A 23,793-nucleotide genomic window follows, 5' to 3' on the forward strand; every position below is an offset into this window, starting at 1 on the left:
TCCTGCTGGAAACGCTGATGCCGATTACCTCCTAATTCTCTCAATGGCTGAGACGGACAGGAATTATCAGTGCCAATTTAGAAGTAAGGAGGAAATCAAGGCTCTGAGAAGTGAAGCAACTTGGCCAAGGCCACACAGCTAGGAAGCGGTAATGCTGGGACTTTGACCTGTTGTCTCCGTGGGTGAAGCATACTTTGCTACAGCAGCTGCCAATATCTTTTCTTTACAATTTTAAAAGTTGTGCTAAAATACGCATAACATAAATTTTAACATCTTAACCATGGGGTTGTATTTGCTTTTGTCTTTTTCGGGCCATGCCTGTGGCATATGGAAGTTCCCAGGCCGGGGTCGAATCCAAGCTGCAGCTGCCAGCCTACACCACGGCTACAGCGATGCAGGATCCAAGTCGCATCTGCAACCTACACCACAGCTCACGGCAAACCCAGATCCTTAACCCACTGAGCAAGGCCAGGGATCGAACTCACATCCTCATGGATACGAGACAGGTTTGTAACCGCTGAGCTACAACGGGAACTCCTCTTAACCATTTTTAAGCACACAGTTCAGTGGCGTTACGTACGTTCATATTCCTATGCAACTATTACCTCCATCCTTCCCTAGAACTCTTTTCATCTTTCAAAACTGAAACCCTGGGAGTTCCCCGATGGTGCAGTGGGTTAAGGATCTGGCTCTTACTGCTGTGGCTTGGGTTCAGTCCCTGGCCCAGGAACTTCTGCATGCTGCAGGTGTAACCAAAAAACCCCCTAAAACAAAAAACCCTGAAACTCTGTACCCGCTGAATAATAACTCCCCATTTTCCCCTCCCCGTAACCCATGGCAACCACCATCCTACTTTGTTTCTCTCGGAGTTTGATGACTCTCAGCACCTTCGTGTTCTTGGAATCGGGCAGAATTTGCTTTCTGTGGCTGCTTTATTTCACTTAGCATAATCCCCTCAAGGTTTAGCCATCAGCACCAATATCTTTTTAATACCTCATACTTCCTGATAATATCCAAAAGCAAGAATATGCCCCAACTGGAGCTGAAAGTGGGAAGAATTAGGTTGTGATAAAACTCAGCATCGTTAAGGAGATTGTTGAAACAGTGGTGAGTCAGCAGAGGACAGGAGAATTTTCAAAACCTCAAATCCTGCGCTCACTAGTGTGCGTGTAAGAGCTCTGACTCCGCTGTATATTCAATAGCCGGAAAGTGCATCCTGTCCTGGCAGCCGAACTTTAATTGATCCAGAGAGCTTCCTGCCCAGTAACATGACTCCTAAATTCTCTTCCTAAGAAAGGAACCCTCTCTTAACATTGGAGCAGGACCCAATTATTCACCATTTATCAGCTGTGCACTGTCACACACCAGTATGGTAACTCTTTCCATTTGCATCTCTGACCCAACCTCCACCTTCTTTTCTCTGCCTTGGGTCCCACAGGCTGAGCGATAGGATTGGTTTTTAGTTGGACTTGGCTAATTGGAGGCACCAGCAGGAGATTAGAGAGTGTTTGGCATATTTATTACCCTGGCTTTCTCTCAGCAGGGTTGCTGTGGGTTGGCTGCTCCAGAAGCAACAGTTCCTGACACCTAGTATGCACCTGCTGATCTGGAAAATGCTTTCACCACCCCCTTCTTTATCAGCAAAAGAAAAAAAAAAAATTAAAAGTAGTTTGTTTTCACCTGTCAAGGACGGCACTCTATCCTAACTTCCTGCCTCAGGGCTGGGACACATCCTGTTGTCATTATCTGGCGGGACCTTGTTTGTCCTAATCGTGTAGAGAGCAGGAGAATTTTCCAGTTGGTCCTTACTCTGATGGCATCATGCTCACTAGATTCAGGGAGCAGGAGGTGGCCAGCGCCCAGTGCACTGGTAGAATAAACACACTGTGAGCTGGGAGAAAAGCCCGGGAAAGTCCAGGGGCTGCCACACCAGTGATGGTCCTGGGGCCCAGTACTCTGGGACATGCTGGAATATCCCCTTCTACAAGTGAGGGACAGCTGTGGCACCCTGCCCCACGTACCACGTAGGAGACACAATATTTAGGATTTTATCTTATTTCTTGCTTTTTAGGGCTGCACCCACAGCATATGGAGGTTCCCAGGCTAGGGGTTCCCAGTCACACCAGAGCAACGCGGGATCTAAGCTGAGTCTGCAACCTACACCGCAGCTGAGGGCAACGCCAGGTCCTTAACCCTGCGGGGCTGAGATCTAATCTGCTGGCAATGGATCCACACTGAGACCCTGAATCAGCGCCGCTTCCCAAGGGATCAGCCAGAGACCTGATAGAAGATGACATCAACAACGGCCCGAACCAGCCTCAGAGACATAGATATTTGCTACCCTGATGGCTTTGCCTTCCCTGCACGCCCCCGCCCCCTGCGGCCCCCGCAGACTTCTGCCCGCACCAACTCTCCCGAACTTACAGAATGCCTTATCTACGACCACACTGTTGCCGCTCAACACCTCCTCCCCAAAGGAGACGCATTTTCAGAGGTGATGTAATTTACCAGTGGGAGTCACTGGCGTTATCACCTGCTTCGCTCCTTAGAAAGAGACTGCTTAACAGAGTGGCTGCAGGGCACAGGTACGGAGCCAGCAGGGAGGCAGTCCCTGCAGAGGGGTGCTCTCCTGCTGGATGCAGTCAGTTCCACAGACCAGCAGCCGCGCCATAACCAGACTGCCGTGGTCTGGGAACCACAGGGTGGGGCAGGAGTGGCCCTTCTTACCACGACACCAAACAACCATCAAATAAGACGTGCTTCCTGTGTGACCTTGGGCTTAGCAGCCTAGGAAGGCTATTTCTGTCAGGGAACACAGACTTCCATCCCGTTGGAAGTTGAAACCGAGTCTGATCCTCAGCCGTTTGGGGCTCCTCGTGCATGAGAACTTTTAAGGTCTACTCTTTTAGCAACTTTCAAATATAGGACACAGAATTATTAACTCTAGTCTCTGTGATGCACGTGGCGTCCAGGATGTCACGACCACCTTCACCGGGGCCCACTCCTCCCCTTCCCTCCCCCTCCCGGCCCACCCCCAGGCCGCCCCAGGAGAGTAAATACCATTTGTACTCTGTATCTATAAATTTGCTGTTTTATTTTTTAGATTCCACATGAGTGATATCATATGGTATTTTTTTCCTCTGTCTTATTGCACTTAACATAATGCCCTGATGTTTCACCTGTGTTATTGCAAATAACAGGATTTCTTTTTTATGACTGAATATTTACATGTATGTATGATCACATTTTCTTTAGCCATTCTTCCATTTCTTTGGGTTGCTTCCATGTCTTGGCTATGAAAAATAATGAACATGAAGCTACATGTATCTTTCTGAGTTAGTGTTTTGTATCCTTTGGATAAACACTCAGGAGTGGAATTGATGTATCATACATATTTGTTTTATTTTTAAATTTCTTTTCTTTTCTTTTCTTTTTCTTTTTTTTTTTTTTAGGGCCACACTGGCAGCATGTGGATGTTCCCAGGAGGCTAGGGATGGAATTGGAGCTGCAGCTGAGGCCACAGCCACAGCAACACTGGGTCCAAGCTGCATCTACAACCTATGCTGCAGCTTGCAGGAACTCCAGATCCCTAACCCACCAAGTGAGGCCAGGGATTGAACCCACATCCTAACAGAGGCAACATCGTGTTCTTAACGGCTGAGCCACAATGGGAACTCCAATTCTTCATTTCTAAGTAGTTTTTACATCTTCTAGAAATATCGACATTCTTTTGGCTGGATTTTCACTGGGTTACTAAATAATAACATTAACTTCGAATAGCATCCTTCCCACAAATTTCACACTAAGCTGCTCCTTTTGGAACTAGACAACAGCAAAGGAGGACAAAATTAAATAGTCTAGACAAGGAAGAAAAAAATCTATTTTCAGTTTGTATTTTATTAGAGGTGACTTGCCAGCCTGATGATAAAATTATCCAAAATAAAAAGGGAATGAGTAGCTCCACAAAAATCTTCTTTATTTGTTCTTAAGCCCTTCCCTGACTTATGCATAGAACTACAATTCTTGGTGACTTCAGCCAGAGAGGCAGAATTTGCATCTAGCTAATGCTCGCAGAAAAGGCAGAAGTACTGTTTCAGTCTTACTGTGAATGTCCTTATGGATGTTTCTTATGCACTTGTGCAGAAGCTTCTGAAATTTTAGGTTCATGTGTCCTGGGTTCGGCAAGGGCAACTTCAAGTCCTCCTCTGAGGAGGCTCGCAACCCGGAATCCGAGCTCCAAAGGCATAGAGAAGCTCCCTGGACAACATCAGGCTCCATGCGGACACCCAACCCATCCAGCCCGTGACTACCATCCTCCAAAGTGGCAGCCAGAGAGAGGGGAAGCGGAGCCGGGACGCGAGCAGCAGAGAGGAAAAGCCACCTCCTCGGGGCTCTCTGCCCGGCTCTGCCGGACACCCTGCAGGTCGCGGAGAATCCCAGCGAGTGGCCAGTGGCAGAGGCTGGATGCAGACCAAATTCACACGGATTTCTGCACCTGGCGGCGCCCACTTGGCACAGACGCTAGCTGGCCGACCTCTGCCTCCCGGGCCGCACTGATCTGACCCTCTGTGCCTGAGAGAGAGTGGAAAGCCATCCCCGATTCTCTCACCAAATGCCCGAGGCAGGGGAAGCGTGAGCGGGGTTTGCAGGATGTCAACAGGGAGGGGTCTTCAAAAGAGTCCAGGTGAAAGGAAGAGTGGACACTTTGCTGATTTTCTGCCCTGGTCACGTAAACCTCCATCCCAGGGCCCCCGTCCAGTGCTGGCCTTTGGGGGTCGGACACGCCGAAGAGGACCACCACGTGTCGCAGGGCCAGGCTGTCCTGGATTTACCTATTCCGAAAGAACTGAGAGCACTCGGGGCAGATGAAAAGCCTTTTGTCGGGCTAGCACCTGAGTGGGAAGCTGCACCCCTACTTCCAAGGTGGTCCCACGAAAGGGGCAGATTAGCAGCTTCCAACTCTGAAGACCCGCAGCCAAACCTGAAGGGGTCTGGACTGGATGCTGCTTATTGATGGGGACCAGTAATATCACACCCACGTCACCCACTCCCCCGCCTTGGACAGAAATCAGTGCAAACAGCAGAGCAGAGAACCCCAAACTCACAACAGCAGTGAAGACCCGGCAACAAAGATCGTGGTGGCCTTGTTCAGAACCCTAAAATCTACTTTTTAAAACTAACAGTAACAAGTGGAAAGCTTAACAAAGGAAAAAAAAAAAAGCTAAATTTTGGCAAAAGAGCTCTATGGCTTTATTTTTTCTTTTTTTTGGCCACAGCCATGGCATGCAGAAGTTCCAGGGGCCAGAGGTCAAATCCAAGGCACATCTGTGACCTACGTCCCAGCTGCGGTAACCATGGATCCTCAACCCACTGCGCCAGGCCAGGGATGGAACTCACAGTCCCACAGTGACCTAAGCCTCTGCAGTGGGATCCTTGACCCACTGAGCCATGAGGGAACTCCTCTGTTGCATTTTAACTTACCTTGCTACCTCCCCCCCCACACCCCAACACAACTGCAGACTTGAGGCCAGAAGCCCAGTTTCCTGGTGCAGGTTACTGGTACCAGAGGGCCCAATACTGACCTTATTCTCAGAGAACTGTGGTTCTGCACTCGACCCCTATGGTAGCTCCTTGAAGGATCTCTTTAAGGGTTGCACACAACTTCTTGGGTGACATTTACCGAAAACATTTAAAGGCAAATGTATTAGCTGCTGCCACCTGCAATAAAGGATAACCATTAGGTCAGGCAATAGAAAGACCAAAAATCCTGGGAAGAAAGAAGGGCATAGCTCAAGGAATAAAGGCTTTGAAAAGCTTCTGTGTTTTCAAGGAATCTAGAAGCCCCCATGCGTGCCCGGTCTGCACGTGTGCTCAGTAAAGTCTTGACATTAATAAACTAGCAAAATATGTTCATTACTAAAGCTGAAAAGGTCAACATGTATTACTTATATAGCAAATTGTTTAGAAAAAAAAATCTACATGTCCCGGAGAACCACAGAAATTTGTGGGTCTTTTTCCTAGACCATGTATCATTGAGTCAATATAACTTACAATTTGTATCCCCTGCTAAAATGCATACTTCTCAGGGGCACGGATGTGATTATCAAGTAATGACCAAAAACGGCGTGCTGAACGCCTCTGCCCCATGCTGGTCCCTTACTGCTCCCGCTGTGTGAGTCCATCTCCTCTGGGAAGTCTTTGTGGGTCTCCCAGAGGAAGGATTGTGCCGTTGGTGCTTTCACAGCCTCAGCTGGTGCTTCATGGCCCAGATGAAAATTATTGCTAAATAATCTTCTAATTACTAGTTAGGACTCTGTCTCCCCCGGAGAATGCGTAATTTCCCTGAAGGCACAGACTTTGTTCCCATCTCAGGAAGAGGTTTCAGTATCAAAAGGCACATTACAAATAGTTCAGTAAAAGATGAATGAATACATATGTCCTACTCTAGAGGATTTTAGCAAGAAGGTACCCTCTAATTTTGTAGGTGTTGTGATTCTGGTCTGCATGGAGAATGATGACGTAGAGGGGTGCATGAGGAAGGCACTGGGGACGAGGTGCTGGCATTCAAAGGTTTCCTGTCAAAAGTCAATAACGACAAAGTATACTTTTTATTCCGAACATTTGTAGTAGTTTCTCACTTTGGTGTCCTAGGTTTCAAACACATTGGCTTAAAATTTTCCTTCTTGGGGGGTTCCCATTGTGGCACAGCAGAAACAAATCCGACTGGGAACCATGAGGTTGAGGGTTCGATTCCCGGCCTTGCTCAGTGGGCTAAGGATCCAGTGTTGCCCTGAGCTGTGGTGTAGGTTGCAGATGCGGCTCGGATCTGGCGTGGCTGTGGCTCTGGCGTAGGCCACCAGCAACAGCTCTGATTAGACGCCTAGCCTGGGAACCTCCATATGCCTTGGGTGCGGCCCCAAAAAGACAAAAACAACAACAAAAAAAACAAAAAACAAAAAACAAAACAAACCATGTCATTTATTTATTTATTTTTGGCTGTACCACAGCATGAAGAAGTTTCAGGGCAGGGATCAAACCTAAACCACAGCAGTAACAAAACCAAATCCTTAACCCCCTGAGCCACCAGGGAACTCCTAAAACTTTCCTGATTAAAAGATCCCGTTGATAAAATATCCCTCAAATGGAAAGAGACAACAGTCTTTCAATAAGCGAATGATTAAACCACCTGGGGGCATCCATACCATGAAATACTACTAAATATTAAGAAGAAAGGAACTATTGAGAAACACAACTTGGATGAATCATCTGAGTAAAAGAAGCTGACCTAGGAATTCCCGCTGTGACGTAATGGTCTCGGTGGCGTCTCTGCAGCTCTGGGAAGCAGGTTCTACCCCAGGCCCAGCACAGCGCGTTAAGGGTTTGTCGCTGCTGCAGCCACAGCATAGGCCGCAACTTCGGCTGGGATCAGATCCCGGGCCCATGAATTCCATAAGCTTCGGGGTGGTTTAAAAAAAAGAGAGAGAGAGAGAAGCTGATCGGCTGTGTGATTATTTAACATCCTGGAGGCGGTAGATTCTATGGCTGAAGGACAGGTTGGTGGCTGCCACGGAAGGTGGGTGGAGGCTGTGGGGAGGACAAGGGGCGGCGGCAGCAGGGAGACTTTGCCGGGCTGGAAGGGCTCTGGGGCTTGACCGCAGTCGTGGTCTGGGAACCTCTGCAGGTGATAAAATGGCATGACACCACCCCCGCACAAGGCGTCCGTCACCTGGCTGGTTTCCACTGTAGCTCTATGAGTTACTGCCACAGGGGGAGACCCGGTGAAGGCACTCGGATCGCTTTGTACTTGTTTTACGGCTTCCACAATTATTTCCAAATAAAAAGTCAAAAAGAAAGGAGGAAAAATGTTGGCGCGGGGAGCTACGTTTCCCACAGGAAGGCCTGCAAATCTGTCGCACCGTCCCAGACACACGTGGGAGGACACGTGTCCCAGGAAGGAAGCGCATCTAGAGGAAGGTCCCATGGGACTCAGCACCCCGGCAGCAACCTGCATTGGCTCCACCGTCCTCCTAGAGGCAGCCGCTGCTTTGGCCGCCGGGTACAGAACGGACGCCACTTATCACGTGTACTTGGAGAGGCAGGAGCCTGAGAGAGGCAGATTCCTAAGGTTCCGCCTAAAAAGTCTGGAGGTTGACAAAGAATCTGCCTCTGGTCATCCACGAGGCTGACCGTCTCCCATGACAGTCTTTAGATCCCGAGGTCGAAGTCTGTCCCACCACCCCCTCTTGTCCTCAGGAGTAAAATCCTTCAATTCTATACATGAGAACCATAGACTCCGTTCTTTGATCACGAAAATAAAATGCCACCCACTCAAAATTCTAGAAGAGGAAATATTTTTTTTCCTGTTGAAATGTGAATAACACAGGTCCTGCTAAAGAATTCTATTTATCTCTTCTATGCATTTCATAAGAATTCATTAAAATATCTGAGGGGGGAAAAAAGGCAATGCTGAAATCCATTATCATGCGAGCATAATATTTGGTCTCCACGGCGACCTCAGTATTCTGTCACCACAGTCACTCAGGGCAGAGGCCTCCCCAGACAAGAGCCAGTGTTTGAAACAGCTTCACCGAGACGTAACTTACACGTCGTAACCTTGACCCATTTCAACCTTATTTACTGCATTCCCACAATCTAATTCTAGATGGTTTCCTTCCTCCTCAGACTAAACCCTCTGCCCAACAGCTGTCAACTCTCCTCCCAGCCACTAATCCACTTCCCATCCCCACAGGAGAGTCTATACGAATTGAATCACACGTGTTCTTTTGTGTCTAGCGTCTTTGAACATGTTTATGTGGCATGTATCAGTTATTTTATTTCTTATTGTCAACGAGCTGTCTTTGATACAGATTATATAACATTTTGTTTATCCACTCACCAGTTGATGGACATTTCAGTTGCTTTGACTTTTTAGCTACAGCGACTATGGGTGCTCTGAATATTCAATGCGAAAACTCTGTGTGTGAACATGCATTCATTGCCCCTGTTAGCCACTATAGTAGGTGTAAAGCAGTAGCGCCTGTGTGTGTTGTGTGTGTGTTTTCTTTTTTATCCTTTTCCGACTGCCCCGAGGCAGATGGAATTCCTGGGCCAGGGATCAGACCCGAGCCACAGACGCAGCAGCGCTGGATCCTTTAACCCACTGTGCTGGGCCGGGGATTGAACCTGCGTCCTGGTGCTGCAGAGATGACGCCAATCCAGCTGTGCCGCAGTGGGAACCCCTCCCACTGTAGTTCTGACTTCCACTTCCTTAATTACTAGTAATAGTCAGCATCTTTTTATGTGCTTATCAGCCGTTGTATATCTTCTTTTTAGAAACATCAGTTCAAATCCTCTGCCCTTTTAAAATACATGGGGTCATTTTTAGTGAGTCGTTAGAGTTTTATGTTCTTAATGTAAATCCCTTACTGAATACATATGATTTGCAAATATTTCTCCCATTCTGTGGGTTTTTTCACTTCCTGGCAAGTGTTTTTTGAAATGCAAAAGTTTTAAGTCTAATTCATTATATTTTCTTTTACCCCTGTGCTTTTGGGGCTATTTCTAAGTAATCACTGCCAAAAGCGACCTTGCTTTGTTCTAAAATTTACCGTTTTAGCTCTTACATTTAGGTCTATGATCCACTTTGAGTGAACTTTTCTGCGTGGTGTGAGGTTGAGATCTAAATTCAGTTTTTTGCCTAAGTGGATCTTCAATTGTCCCAGAACCATTTTTGAAGGCTCCTACTTCCCCATTGGGTTTTCTGGATACCATTGCTAAAAATCAATTGACCGTAAATGTAAGGGTTTATTTGTGGGCTTCTTAATTCTATCCTATTGATCTATGTTTATCCTCTTGCCACTATCACACATTACTGTAGCTTTGCATTAAGTTCTGAAATGGGGAGGTGTAGTTTCTCAAGCTTTATTCTTCTTTTTCAATATTGCTGTCTGGATCCTTGGCATTTCCATGAGAATTCCAGCTTGTCAATTTCTAACCCCCCCCAAAAAAGCCAGCAGAGATTTTAATAGAGTTTACACTGAATATGTGGAACAATTTGGGGGGGGGGGCATCTCTACACAATATTAAGTCCTTTTTAATCTATGGACAGAGAATGTTTTCCCATGTATTTAGGTCTTCAATTGCATTCAACAATATTTTGTAATTTATAATGCTGTAGTCTTGTATTTTTGATAATTTATTCCAAAATATTAACTAGACCTATTATGGTCATTTTGCAGTATATACAAATATCAAATCATTATGTTGTACGCCTAAAACTAATATGTTAATTATACCTCAATTTAAAAAAAGAATGTACAGCTGAAATTTTCCTCTAAGTACAGCTTTCATTGCAACCCATAAATTTTGGTATATTTCATTTTCATTCATCTCAAAGTATTTTTAAATTTTCATTATGATTTCTTCTTTGATCCATTAGTAATTTATAGCATATCATTTAATTTCCACATATTTGTGATCTCCAAATTTTTCCTTATGTTTCCATTGTGGTTTGAGAACATACTTTGTATTTCAATTATTTTGAACTTTTTGAGACTTGTTTCATGGCCTAGTATCTAGTCTATCCCAAAGAATATTCCATGTGAACTTGATATGTCTATTCTGCTATTGTCTGAATATTCTATAGATTTCAGTTAAGCCTAGTTGGTTGATATACACATTTTTTTTGTTTTGGTTGATATCTTCTTCTAATTTTCTGTCCGAGTGTCCTATCCATTACTGATAGGGAATCCACCTATTATTTTTGAATTTTATAATTCTCCTTTCATTTACCTTCTGTTTAGTCTTAACACTAACCTCGGAGTGAACTTTTACAAAAAATAAGTCAGATTATGTCACTCCTCTTCAAAATTCTCTAATGCCTTCCCACCTACCCCACCCAAAATTCAAGTCAAAGTACATACAATGCCTAAAAACCCCCTTATCTTTCACAGCATTCCACACCAGCTCCCCCTCCTCCTTGGCCCAGCCCACTGCCAACACGCCAAACCTAACACTGCTTTCATGCATCAGACACTCTTTGTCCACACTTGCTGTTGTCTTTGCTTGAAAGGCTCTTCTCTCAGACATCTGCATAGCTTCCTCCACTTTTTCAGATCTTTTGCTCAAATGCTCTTCTCAGTGAGGTCTTCTCCGAACACCCTATTTTAACTAGTGATGTTTCATCATTTCCCCTTTCCTGTTTGGTATTTTCTCCACAGCACTCATCTCCATCTGTCATAATATGGATATTATAACATATAGAAATAGTGTATTATTTCTTATACGTCTTTCACCTCTTAAATGTAAATTCAAGAGCACAGGGATTTTTGTCTGTTTTACTGCCACATACCTCCAGCACTAGATCAGTGCTGGTCACAGAGCAGATGCTCAATGAATGTCTGCTCCCTGAATGAATGAATAAATGAATGCCCTGAGCACTGCTGAGGAAACCAGTCAGCTGAGCAGCAGACTAAGTTGGACCCACTGTCAATCTCAAGTGGCCATAAATCCCAATTCATTCTGTTACTCTAAGACTCTGCAAGTGTGAATGATCATTTTCTTAAAATCCCATCATTTTCTTTAAATTCCATTAATACTATTAAAATTATTCGAATTAGGAGTTCCTGTTGTGGCTCAGCTGGTTAAGAACCTGACTAGTATCCATGAGGATGTGGGTTCAATCCCTGGCCTTGCTCAAAGGCTTAAGGGTCTGGTGTTGCCACAGGCTGCTGTGTAAGTTGGGGATGCAGCTGGATCTGGTGTTGCTGTGGCTGTGGTGCAGACTGGCAGCTGCAGCTCTGATTCGACCCCTAACCTGGGAACTTCCATATGCCCTGGGCGTGGCCCTAAAAACTAAAAAAAAAATTACTCATATTAACAATGACCCAATTGGATCACCCTGTGGCTCCCTTCCACTTCCATCTTTTCCAGCTCGGTTTCCAAATATTTTTAAAGCATTCACTATATGCTAAGCACTGGAATACAGAGTAGTACACCTATAAGGACTAAATCCTAACCTTTATGAAGCTTAGGTTAAAATTTTCTGAAATGCACTGCGCCAAAGAAATCAGACCACTCTCCTCAGAAGTTCCCCGTCTATTTTACTCTCTGGTTTCAAGTACCTTCTCCTAGATCAACTAAAATTAAATAGAATTCTAGCAAATGCTTTAAATTGAACCTTACCAGTTTCATGCACATAAATCGGTTTTCAGATACTAGCAAAACCAAGTTTTAAGCATCACAGATTCTTGAAAACTAGTTTGAAGAAAGTAGTTGGCAGTGGAATTTGCAAAATTTGAAAGCTTTGTAAAATTAGCAGCATTAAACTAAGGTCTGAAAAAGGTTATTTGCATAACATTTTATGCTTCAACTACAAACTCCAGTGCTAAAACTTTCTAAAAGCATTTCGTATCAGTTATTTTGCAGACGCATTTTGATGTCATTGTGGTTCATTATAATGGTTAAAGCTATTGTCCGTTTTCCAAAAAAGTCTATTTCAAAAATTCCTGGCATATATGAAACTGTAGCCAGAGTAATTTTTCTAATGGCTAAAAAGGTTTTAGTCTTTTGTCAGCAAGTCCTGTAGTCAAAATATTTCAACCACAGATTCTTCTTTATTCCATCAGACTATAGCCAAGTACCTGAATGACAGCAGAGAGGCAGAGACAGGACACTGTGCCAGTCAGCAGAAAATTCTGAAGCTACTCAGAGGACAGAAGCCTAATTGCTTACCTATTTCATTTAACAACCAGTTTTGAGAAACTTCTGTGGATTTCTTTTTAAAGTTTCTCCGAGAGCAATTTTAATAAGCATAAGCAAGTCCTAGCTCCATACCTATCTGATTTTCCCACAAATCTGACCTGCTGGACTAATACGCAGTTCCACTAGAAATCTACAGTCATGACAAAATAACAGTGAAGCAAATCTAGCTTACAAGATAAATTAAAAATCCAAGAACTTCACTTCCAGGCAATTCAGCAAAGTTGTACAGTTGCCATTGGAATTGTGATAGGAACTGAATTGACTCTATAAATCGTTTTGAATAGTATGGACATTTTAACAATATTAATTCCATCCCAATCCATGAGCATGAAATATATTTCCATTTATTTGTGTCCTTTTCAATTTCTTTCTTTAATGTCTTGTAGTTTTCAGTATATAGGTCTTTCACTTCCTCGGTTAAATTTACTCCCAAAGTATTTTATTCTTTTTGATTTCAGTTCAGATTTCAAGTATCTAAGTTGAAGTCCCCAGGCTAGGGGTTGAATTGGAGCTGCAGCTGCCAGACTACACCATAGCCACAGCATCGTCAGATCTGAGCCGCATCTGTGACCTACAGCAGAGCTCAGAGCAACACCAGATCCATAACCCACTGAGCGAGGCCAGGAAACAAACCCACATCCTCATAGAATACTAGTCGGGTTTGTTACTGCTGAGCACAACAGGAGGACTTCGAATGAAAATTTTAATGTAAAAAAGATTATTTTGCATAATTATACTTCACAATATGTTTTTCAATTATTCATCGTACTTCTGCCTCATTATTTTAGCTATCATTACAGTGACATTTTCCTGGAGACATGAATTTTCATTATATACTTTCTACACTAGAAACTCCTCATCGGTTCTTACCTGAACTTGTCTTCCTGCCAGTCCATCCAGACGACGGGCAAATCCAACAGAGTTGACTGATGTCCTATGTGAGTTCCCAACTAAAGCCCCACACCTAAGAGGGCAAATCCATCTTTTTTCCAAGCTTAGAAAACTTGCCCTGCTGGAGATAAACTGCCAAAGTCACCTGAAAAGCCAAAATAAAGCAAAACATACTCTGTTAATACTCTTCCGCAGTGTAAAGTACAAAAACAGAAACAGAGATGTGAATTTAGGTTTTTTTTTTCTTTTTTTTCATTTTTGGCCACCCCATGTCATATGGCGCTCCACGGCCAGAGATCAGAGCTAGTCTTGACCTAAGCCTCGGCTGCCTAACCCACTGTGCTGGGTGGGGCTCGATCGAACCTGCGTCCCAGCGCTCCCAAAACACCACCGATCCCAGAGTCACAGTGGAAACTCCTGAATTTACTTTAATGACCAAAAGTCGTGGGGTTTTTTGTTGTTGTTTTTTTTTTGTCATTTTAGGGCCACACTGGCAGCATGTAGAGTTTCTCAGGCTAGGGGTCAAATCAGAGCTACAGCTGCTGGCCTACACCTCAGCCACAGCCACGCTAGATCCGAGCTGCATCTGCGACCTACACCACAGTTCATGGTAATGCCGGAAACTTATCCCACTAAGCGAGGCCAGGGATCGAAACTGCGTCCTCATGGATACTAGTCAGATTCATTTCCACTGAGCCATGACAGGAACTCCAAGTTATGGGTTTTGATAAGTATTTTACTCAAGTCTGAGGCAAGATCAAATTTGCTTCCTTTTAGTAAATCACATTCCTGCTCATGGGCTGAACTTATGTTTTAAAGCTACTGGATAACTTTCATTTGTCCGAGTTTTTAAAGTCGTTATCCATTTCTCTGAGTTTTTTTTTCTTTTTAGGGCCAAAGGTGTGACATATGAAGGTTCCCAGACTAGGGGTTGAATCGGGGCTACAGCTGCCAGCCTACACCAGAGCCACGGCAATGCGGGATCCTTTAACCCACTGAGGGAGGCCAGGGATCAAACCCACAACCTCATGGATACTAGTCGGGTTTGTTTCCACTGAGTCACAATGGGAACTCCCCTCTGAGTTGTTAAAGTTGAGTTTTTAAAGTTGTTTTAAACAGAGACTTTCATTTCTCTGAGTGTTTAAAGTTTTTGCATATGTACAATGCCTTTACATAAGCAAAACCTACTTTCTTGCAGCTCTGATTCAACCCTTGGCCTGGGAACCTCCATATGCTGCAGGTTTGGCCCTTAAAAAAAAAAAAAAAGTTCAAAACCCAAAAAACCTACTGTCTGCCTGTAATATCCTTACCACTTATCCTCTGGTGGATGGCTGCTGTTTCATCAAGTTCAACCTTTTTTTTTTTTGCTTTTTAGGGCCGCACTCACAGCATATGGAGGTTTCCAGGCTAGGGGTCCATTGGAGCTGCAGCTGCCAGCCTACACCAGAGCCACAGCAACTCAGGATCCAAGCTGCATTTGTGACCTACACCACAGCTCACGGCAACACTGGATCCTTAACACACTGAGCAAGGCCAGGGATCGAACCTGCATTCTCGATACTAGTCAGATTCGTTTCTGCTGAGCCACAAGGGGAACTCAACTCCTTTTTTCATGCAGGGGTTCTTCTCTCCCACTCCTTCCTCTAATACAGGTGCGCAGCCCCCACACTGCTCACAGCCAGCACCCGTTTCCCGTCTCCTTAGCACACTGTAGCACCCTCTTCCTCTGCAGACTCCTTGTGGAGCCTGGAGGGCAAGGATCATGTTTTACTCACGTTTACAGTCTCATCCCTCAGTGCAGTATGTGATTTAATCTAGGGCCTTATAAATACTGAATGAATTTTGAGTTTTCGTACTTTCTACATTTAATTTACTTCCTATTTCCATGTTTCAATTCTTTTCTTATTCTTTTTACTTAATGCAAAGTGATCTCAAACGAGATAAACTGACCGTTAGACACTTAAGAAACCACTTTGGTTTTCATATCTGTAGATGGAGCTGGTGATACAAATCTACTTTAAAAACCTGTCGTAAAAATAAATGCCTTACTATCTTCAGAGGAAAATGTTAAATAAATTTTTAAAAATATATTGGGAGTTCCTGCTGTGGCTCAGGGGTAACCACCTGACTAGTATCCACGAGGACGCAGGTTTGATCCCTGACCTTGCTCAGTGGGTTAAGGATCCAGCGTTGCCAAAAGGTGTGGTGTAGGTCGCAGAAGTGGCTCAGATCTAGCATTGCTGTGGCTGCGGCATAGGCCAGCAACTGCAGATCTGATTTGCCCCCTAGCCTGGGAACTTTCATATGCTGCAGGTGTAGCCCTGAAAAGCAAGAAAAATAAAATAAAATAGGGTTTACTCTGGAAAACCGTTTGGCAATTTTCTATGAAGTCAGACATATCTTATGATCAAGCAATGCTCTAAGTATTTACCCAGAGAGATGAACATATATTCACAAAAATATTTATGGCAGCTTTATTCATAGTACCGTTAAATTATGTTTTTTTTTTTAATTTTTTTGTTGTTGTTGTTGTTTTTTTTCCTAGGGATGCACCCTGGGCATATGGAGGTTCCCAGGCTAGGGGTCTATCAGAGCTGTAGCCGCCAGCCACAGCCACAGCCACAGCAATGCGGGATCCGAGCCACGTCTGCGACCTACACCACAGCTCACGGCATCGCCGGATCCTTAACCCACTGAGCAAGGCCAGGGATGGAACCCACAACCTCGTGGTTCCTAATCAGATTCATTAACCACTGAGCCATGACGGGAAGTCCCCAAAACCCCCCAAATTTCTATCAGGAGGAGAATGTGTAAGTGAACTGTGGTATACGCATATAGTGGAATACTTCTTAGCAACAAGAAATAAATGGAACTACTGGTATAAGTAACAACATGACTGAACCTCAAAAACATTAAGCTGAACAAAAACAGCCAAATAAAAGAGTACATACTGTACAGTACCATTTATATTAAAGAATAGGCAAATCTAGGAGTTCCCACTGGGGTGCAATGGATTAAGGATCCAGTGTTGCCCTCAGCTGTGGTGTAGGCTGCAACTACAGTTTGGATTCAATCCCCGGTCCTTGGGAATTTCATGTGCCAGGGATGTGGCTGAATTTAAAAAAAAAAAAAAAAAAAAAGAGGAGTTCCCGTCGTGGCGCAGTGGTTAACAAATCTGACTAGGAACCATGGGGTTGCAGGTTCAATCCCTGGCCTTGCTCAGTGGGTTAAGGATCCGGCGTTGCCATGAGCTGTGGTGTAGGTTGCAGATGTGACTTGGATCCTGCATGGCTATGGTTGTGGCGTAGGCCAGTGGCTACAGCTCCGATTCGACCCCTAGCCTGGGAACCTCCATATGCTGCGGGAGTGGCCCAAGAAATGGCAAAAAGACCAAAAAAAAAAAAAAAAAAAAAAAAAAAAAAGAATAGGCAAAAACTAATCTATGGTTATAGAAATCAGAATTGTGGATGGTTCTAGAGGCGGAGGGGGATTAACTGGGAAGAAGCATCAGGAATGTTTTCTTTCTTTTTTGGCCGCCCAGTGGCATATGTAGTTCCTGGGCCCTGATCAGATCTGAGCCTAAGCCGCAGCTGTGGCAACGCTAGATTTTGGAAAGGAAAAAGGATGTTAAGAAAAAATGTGAATTATAGACTTTAGTTAACGGAAACACGCAATACTGGTTCACTAACTGTAACAACTGAACCATTCTAACGTGGACTGAAGTTTGGGATTTGTCATCAGCCTCCACACAGAGTAAAACATGACCCACTGCACCTGCCAACCACGGCACCGACAGGCGGATCTCGGGGTGGAGATCAGGAGGGAGGTACTCTGTGCTCTGGGGACACTGGAAGAGCAGGTCTTCAGATACATTTTCTTTCTTTTTTTTTTGGTCTTTTTGCCATTTCTTGGGCCACTCTCGCGGCATATGGAGGTTCCCAGGCTAGGGGTTGAATCGGAGCTGTAGCCCCCGGCCTATGCCAGAGCCACAGCAACGCTGGGTCTGAGCCGCATCTGCAACCCACACCACAGCTCAAGGCAACGCCGTATTGTCAACCCACTGAGCAAGGGCAGGGATCGAACCTGCAACCTCGTGGTTCCTAGTCGGATTCGTTAATCACTGCGCCACGTTGGGAACTCCAGACAGATATTTTTAGGACATTTTATGAGCCCACTTCTTGCATCCCCTCATATCTAGAAAAACACTAACACCTTTCATGGTGACATCTGCCCCATGTGACAAGAAGTAGCCTTCACAAGACCAGCAGCAAACTTTGTAATATTCGTGCATGGCTGCACGCACCTCCCCCTCCCCCTTTATCACTTACATCTTGATAGTTCCCCTTTCCTCCAGGCGGCAGTATTTCAGAGCTGGCTGAAATACTGCCTTCTGGGCTGTACCTAGTGGACAAAACAAAAGATGTCAAGGTCAGTCACTCCAAAGTTGGGCCAGTTAGCCCTGAAGGAACTCAAGAAAGAAATACTGGCCCAGGGCTGGTGCGTATCAGAGGAGTGATTCCTGTAAGCCCAGACCGTTGCATCTTTCCAAAGAAACTGGTTTTCTGTAAAACTTTTTCTGCAAATCTGGTTTTCTGTAAATCTTTTGTTCCTCATACTCTCTCTTTGTTACAAAAACTCATATATCCTTGCTCCCCCCCTCACCTCTTTGGAGTGGTCTCCCAGGCTTAACTCCTAATTTAATCACCACCCCCCCAGCCAGGTATTCAATACCCAGCTCAAAAATAGTCAAGAAAGTTAAAGCCTCCCTTCTACCCCTTTCTTTATAGTCTCCTCCCTATCAGACAATACCACACTTCTAAATTAGATTTTCAGTTCCTTTTATTCCTGGACTAGTTTCACTACATATGCATGTATAACAAAAGCAATATATAACATTGTTTTACATGTTTTAAAATTGCACCTACGCGAATTCCCACCATGGCACAGTAGAAACGAATCTGACTGGGAACCATGAGGTTGCAGGGTTAGATCCCTGGCTTTGCTCAATGGGTTATGGATCCGGCGTTGCTGTGAGCAATGGTGTAGGTCGAAGACGCCGCTCGGATCTGGCGTTGGCCACCAGCTGTAGCTCCAATTAGACCCCTAGCCTGGGAACCTCCATATGCCCCAGGTGTGGTCCTAAAAAGCAAAAATAGAAAAAAGAAAAAAAAACTGTACCTACATAAATCTCCCTCTTTCTGCTTCATCACATTTCTAGGTTCAGTCTTGACTTACTGGCATATAATATTGCGTCCTGTGAATATCCCATGTTTATGCTCTTATTGATGGAAGTTTCCAATTTTTTGCTCCTACTCACAGTGGGGCTATGGACACCCTTGTCTACACAGCAAAGTTCCTATAAAATACACAGTTAGGAGCTGAATGCTGGAATTTGCTCTTTGGATATTTCGGTTTTACTAGAGTTTGCCCAATTGCTTCAAGGTGGTCTTAACATGTACGCACCTACCAGCAGGTGCGGAGGATGTTTAGACGCGTGGAGGAAAGAGCTGACTGAAAGACATACAAATTGGATAATACACTCTCTCCACCACCACTTGACTTCTGTGCCCACGCAGTCAAGTCTACAAGCGGCAGCTAAGCGCTCAGAGGAAATAACCAAGCGCTCCCAGCGGCCCCACAAAGCAAGCACCCGCCCGCTTCCGGCGTGGCGTCTGTCGCAGGCTTGACGTCAGCACGCTCGGGGCGTCGCCGCCCGGGTGGCGCCCTTGAAGGCCCCTTTCCGGGCTGTCTGGCAAGATCCAAGTGTCCGCTTGCGTGGGTCGAGCACCTCTTTTTCTCAAGAAAGGAAACCATTCTCACAGGCTCTTCTGGTTCCTGGGGACGCTACCCGCCCCCAGAAAAGAGTGGCTGCGGGCCGGCGTCCCCTCAGGCAGCGCCGCGGGCAGCCCGCAGGCCCTTGTAAGGCGCGCGCGCGGCCCCGCCTCCTCCTTTTCGGCCGGCACCGCCATCTTCCAGGTAGGGCCCGCGCGTGGCTCCCGGCGCCCGGCGTGCCACCGGCGTGAGCGCCAGCGCGGCGGCCGCGGCGGCCGGGCGTTGGGGTTCTGGAGAGACTGTCCAGTCCGCTTCGGGCCCGCTGGCTTAGGTTGGGGAGCTATGTCCGTCCGCGGCGGGCTCGGGCCTGGGCCGCGGGGCCGAAGGCCGGGCTCCGACGCCGCGGCCCTGCTCGGGGGACATGCGCTCGAAGCACCGGGGAGAGACACGTGGTTCTGTAATGTTTTCGGTGTGGTGTCCTAATCCCCGTTTGGGAACTTGCAGCGTCATGCTGTGGGGTAGAAGTTTAGGGTAGTGGGAGCGGGTTTAAAGTCAGCCGCCGGCCTGAAGCTCCGGTGAGGCCTGCGTGTGTCTGAAAGTCGGGGGTCGTGTGTCGGTGAACCACACAGGTGCCCACTGCGTCGATCGGCATAAGGAAGTCCCGGCCTTTCGTTGGTGATGCAGGAAATGATTTCTCGCGGCTTTAATTCTGGGCTGGGATCACAGTTGGACAAAGGGAGTAAACTGTGCTGCGGGTTCTGTTTTCGTAACGCCTGGACAAGTGTTGAGCGGAGGAGGGATTCATGAGTAGCCGAGTCAGACCTAACGTGAATAACCACTACATCTGAGTCTGGTTATGCAAACTGCGGGTTGCATTCCGTAGTGGGTCCCATTTTTGGAAGTATTACAGAATTTAAAGCATCGTTGCTTGGGACGTTAAGTATTATTTTTAAAAACGCGTTCGTTTGTGTATTCAACCATGTTCAATTTCTAGCTCAAAAAATGGGTCTAGTGGAAGGAGCGTGGATTCTGGAGTCAGAAGTGACTTCCATTACGGATTGTGCCACTTTGTGACTCCACATAGTGAGGTGGACCTGCAAGCATGTCTCCTTGTTTATGAACTTAATACAGAGTTGAGAATTAAAGCTGAACTTGTGCTGCATAGATGCTTAATGCCTTTTAAAAGGAAGGCTGCATTTGTTTTAACAATGGTTTGCTTCGAATGGGTTGGGTGAACCGTTCTTGTGTGTCTTCTTGCCACACAAGTTAACCTGAAAAAGGTACTTGGGTGTCACTGTTCTTTACGGTTAAGGGGTGGTAGGTAAAAAGAGACTGGTTTATGTTGGAACACTCTCAGAAACCTAAGCTGGCCTTCGGTTTATTTTGCCTTGTGGTAGGAGTAGTTGCTGGCAATGGTATGTTCTCCACTTGGATGATTTGAAGCAATGAAAACCATTTTCTGACCTTTGGGGAAATAAAGTGAAAGGTTCAACTTGTGAAAGCCTATTGATGAGTTCTTTGACTACTATTTACTAGTGATAATCCCTTTCCGAGTGCTAGGAATTGCTCCGTGTTTTGTAGACATTACCTTAGTTGTAAAAGCATTAACCCTATTTCACATGGGAGGGTCAGAGTTTAAGAGTAGGTCTCCCAGCAAATACTGGGCAGAACCTATGTCAGAATGAGTTCAGTGATTTTAAAGCCTACTGTATGTCCTCCTGTCTTATGTTTCCTTGTAAACCTAGATGTATGAAGTGAGCTAGTTTTGACAGTTAATAGATGTTGTATAATGAAACCTGTAGGTTGATAAGAAAGGGGCTTTAGTCTGTTGTGTTAAAACGCAAGACTGAGTTTTGTCATTGTCATGTCCCCGAACAGTACGTATATCTTCTAGTTAGCAATCCCAGTGCTCTTAGCAGTCTAGGCTGGGTTCTCCTGATTAGTGTGGCACAAGTCCTGTTGTGTTTTTATATTCTAATAGGAAAAGTACTGGTTTGGATTTTTAAATCCAGTTCGGCTTTTTAGGAGTTTTAAAGTTATAGAACTTAGGTGGTTTTGGCAGAAAGCTTACTTGGTAAAATAACTTGAGTTTGTTTCTGTTTTGTTTTTACCCTTTATAAGAACCATGCTGAACCGGCTTTTTAGATACTGGCTTGATTCTGATGTTTCTACCGAAATGCATGCATTTGTAATTACACGTTTTTTTTGGTTAAGGGGCAAGTAACAACTTTGCAGTTGTATTTGACTATTTTATGTTTTCTGGTTTCAGTAATTCGCCAAAATGACAAACACGAAGGGAAAGAGGAGGGGCACCCGCTATATGTTCTCTCGGCCTTTTAGAAAACATGGTGAGCAGAGTCACACTCCTTGGGGGCAAGCATGGCATACATTCGTGTTTTGTTTGCTGTTTGTTGTGGTTCGTATATATATATTTACTTCTTATTTTTAGCTTTTCAGTCTTAATATTGACTATCAGGTTTTTTGTTTATTCCGCAGGAGTCGTTCCTTTGGCCACATACATGCGAATCTACAAGAAAGGTGATATTGTAGACATCAAGGTAAATTATAAGATTGAGGAAATGACTCAAACGAGTTTGAGAGTGTAGCGTGGCTACTTTAGTTTTACTTGCAGAAACCTGAGTTTTAAAAGTGCTGTTTTGAATCTAAGAATGTTCTCGTTGTTCTTAACAGCTAATGGGAACAACTAGGGGAAAGGGTGGTGAGAGTTTGTGCGGCGCCTGTCCTGGCGCTCTGGAGCTTGATGATGATGCTCTTTTTGATTGCTTAAAGCAAAGTGAAAATGACATTTCACCGGCTCTGAAAGCTCTGGAGTTGTCGTTTAAAGCAAAGGAATCTTAGGCTGTCTTTCTTTGGGTTTAAAAGGAAGGGGAAATTGCTGGCATAACATTTATCTCCTTTCTTAACAGGGAATGGGCACTGTTCAAAAAGGAATGCCCCACAAGTGTTACCATGGCAAAACTGGAAGAGTCTACAATGTAACCCAGCATGCTGTTGGCATTGTTGTAAACAAACAGGTTAAGTAAGTGACGTCGTAGGATTCTTTGTGGCTACTTAGTCTTCCCTCGCATCCCCTTTTCACTTTGCCAATTGGACTTGTGTCTTTATTGGTCATTCAAATGGGGAAAAGAAAATAATCCTTTTAAAACTCAAGCGAACTGAGTGTTTGTCTTGTAACCTGTCAGAGGAAACAAGTTGTGATAAACTAACTACAGGGTCTTGTGGAATGTGTTACTAACAGCCGTAGTTTTCAGAGGATACAAAGTTTAATAAGCTGTAAATTTTATGAGCAGTAGAGTTTGAGTTCTTTGGTGTGCTTCATCAGAAGAGAGCCTATGTGGTGTAGGCCAGCAGCTATAGCTCTAATTCCACCCCTAACCTGAGAACTTCCATGTGCCGCAGGTGTGGCCCCAAAAAGACAAAAAAGAGAGGGCCCCATTTTTAATGGGGATGTTGCCTCAAGGCCCCATACAGTAAGGGTTAGTAAATAATTATAAATTTGCTATCATCTTGTTGGTTTTTCCTGTCTGTGGGTAAAAAGTTTCCTGGTTTAATTAGTAAATGAAATTGCCAAAAGAATTTTCTGAATTTCAGCTGTGGTTTTTTTGTTTTTTGGTTTTTTTTTTGTTTTTTTTTTTGTTTTTTTTTTTTTGTTTTGTCTTTTTTGCCATTTCTTGGGCTGCTCTCGCGGCATATGGAGGTTCCCAGGCTAGGGGTCGAATCAGCTGTAGCTGCCAGCCTATGCCAGAGCCACAGCAACGCAGGATCCGAGCCGCATCTGCGACCTACACCACAGCTCACGGCAACGCTGGATTGTTAACCCACTGAGCAAGGGCAGGGATCGAACCCACAACTTCATGGTTTCTAGTCAGATTCGTTAACCACTGCGCCATGACGGGAACTCCTCAGCTGTGGTTTTGAAGAAACATTTAAGAGTTTTTTTCTTTTCTCCAGGGGCAAGATTCTTGCCAAGAGAATTAATGTGCGTATCGAGCATATCAAACACTCTAAGAGCCGAGACAGCTTCCTGAAACGTGTGAAGGAAAACGATCAGAAAAAGAAGGAAGCCAAAGAGAAAGGGACTTGGGTTCAGCTGAAGCGCCAGGTAAGTGACTGGCAGGGGTTCTTGGTACTGAGTAGGTACTTAGCTCTGGGAGCACTTTGAAATTGAGTTGCAGTACTCTACATAATTATTCCCTCACCCTTTTTTCTTCACTAGCCTGCTCCACCCAGAGAAGCTCACTTCGTGAGAACCAACGGAAAGGAGCCTGAACTGTTGGAACCCATTCCTTATGAATTCATGGCATGATGAGTGTAAAGAAAATAAAAGACTTAGATTGTAAAAACGTT

At 44.9% G+C, this 23,793-nt stretch overlaps 1 protein-coding gene and 1 long non-coding RNA gene across 9 annotated transcripts in view; one reads left to right on the top strand and one right to left on the bottom strand.

The window, feature by feature from the left end:
* The window catches only part of LOC102162556, a 37,149-nt gene extending 17,842 nt beyond the window's left edge, over positions 1-19,307 (bottom strand). Inside the window, exons 1-4 of one of the 4 annotated variants that reach the window (XR_299180.3) lie at positions 18,836-19,287; positions 13,633-13,798; positions 7,286-7,454; positions 5,583-5,718 (exon numbers count right to left, since the gene is read on the bottom strand). This is a non-coding gene — a long non-coding RNA (uncharacterized LOC102162556). The other 3 variants (XR_002336625.1, XR_002336623.1, XR_002336624.1) reach the window with 3 other exon arrangements.
* RPL21 (ribosomal protein L21) lies at positions 19,363-23,793 on the top strand. Of its 5 annotated transcripts, none has more exons than XM_003482864.4 (6): positions 19,363-19,629; positions 21,695-21,773; positions 21,922-21,983; positions 22,353-22,465; positions 23,398-23,548; positions 23,663-23,793. In XM_003482864.4, the coding sequence occupies exons 2-6, from the start codon at positions 21,707-21,709 to the stop codon at positions 23,750-23,752; spliced, it is 483 nt and encodes a 160-aa protein (XP_003482912.1). In that variant the 5' UTR covers positions 19,363-19,629; positions 21,695-21,706; the 3' UTR covers positions 23,753-23,793. The 5 variants fall into 5 exon arrangements, with proteins under 5 accessions (XP_003482912.1, XP_003482913.1, XP_020921175.1 ...); XM_003482865.4 differs by having other exon boundaries at positions 19,621-19,756; XM_021065516.1 differs by lacking the exon at positions 19,363-19,629 and adding an exon at positions 19,779-19,894.

The sequence above is a fragment of the Sus scrofa genome, chromosome 11 (genome assembly GCF_000003025.6).
Source record: "Sus scrofa isolate TJ Tabasco breed Duroc chromosome 11, Sscrofa11.1, whole genome shotgun sequence".
In the NCBI taxonomy this organism is placed as follows: Eukaryota; Metazoa; Chordata; class Mammalia; order Artiodactyla; family Suidae; genus Sus; species Sus scrofa.

Bases quoted from the DNA above. Each gene is read 5' to 3' on its own strand.
- RPL21 (XM_003482864.4), top strand. From the start codon at position 21,707: ATGACAAACACGAAGGGAAAGAGGAGGGGCACCCGCTATATGTTCTCT. The intron at 21,984-22,352 runs GTAAATTATAAG...CTTTCTTAACAG, and splicing joins GTGATATTGTAGACATCAAG to GGAATGGGCACTGTTCAAAA. The intron at 23,549-23,662 runs GTAAGTGACTGG...TTTCTTCACTAG, and splicing joins GGGTTCAGCTGAAGCGCCAG to CCTGCTCCACCCAGAGAAGC.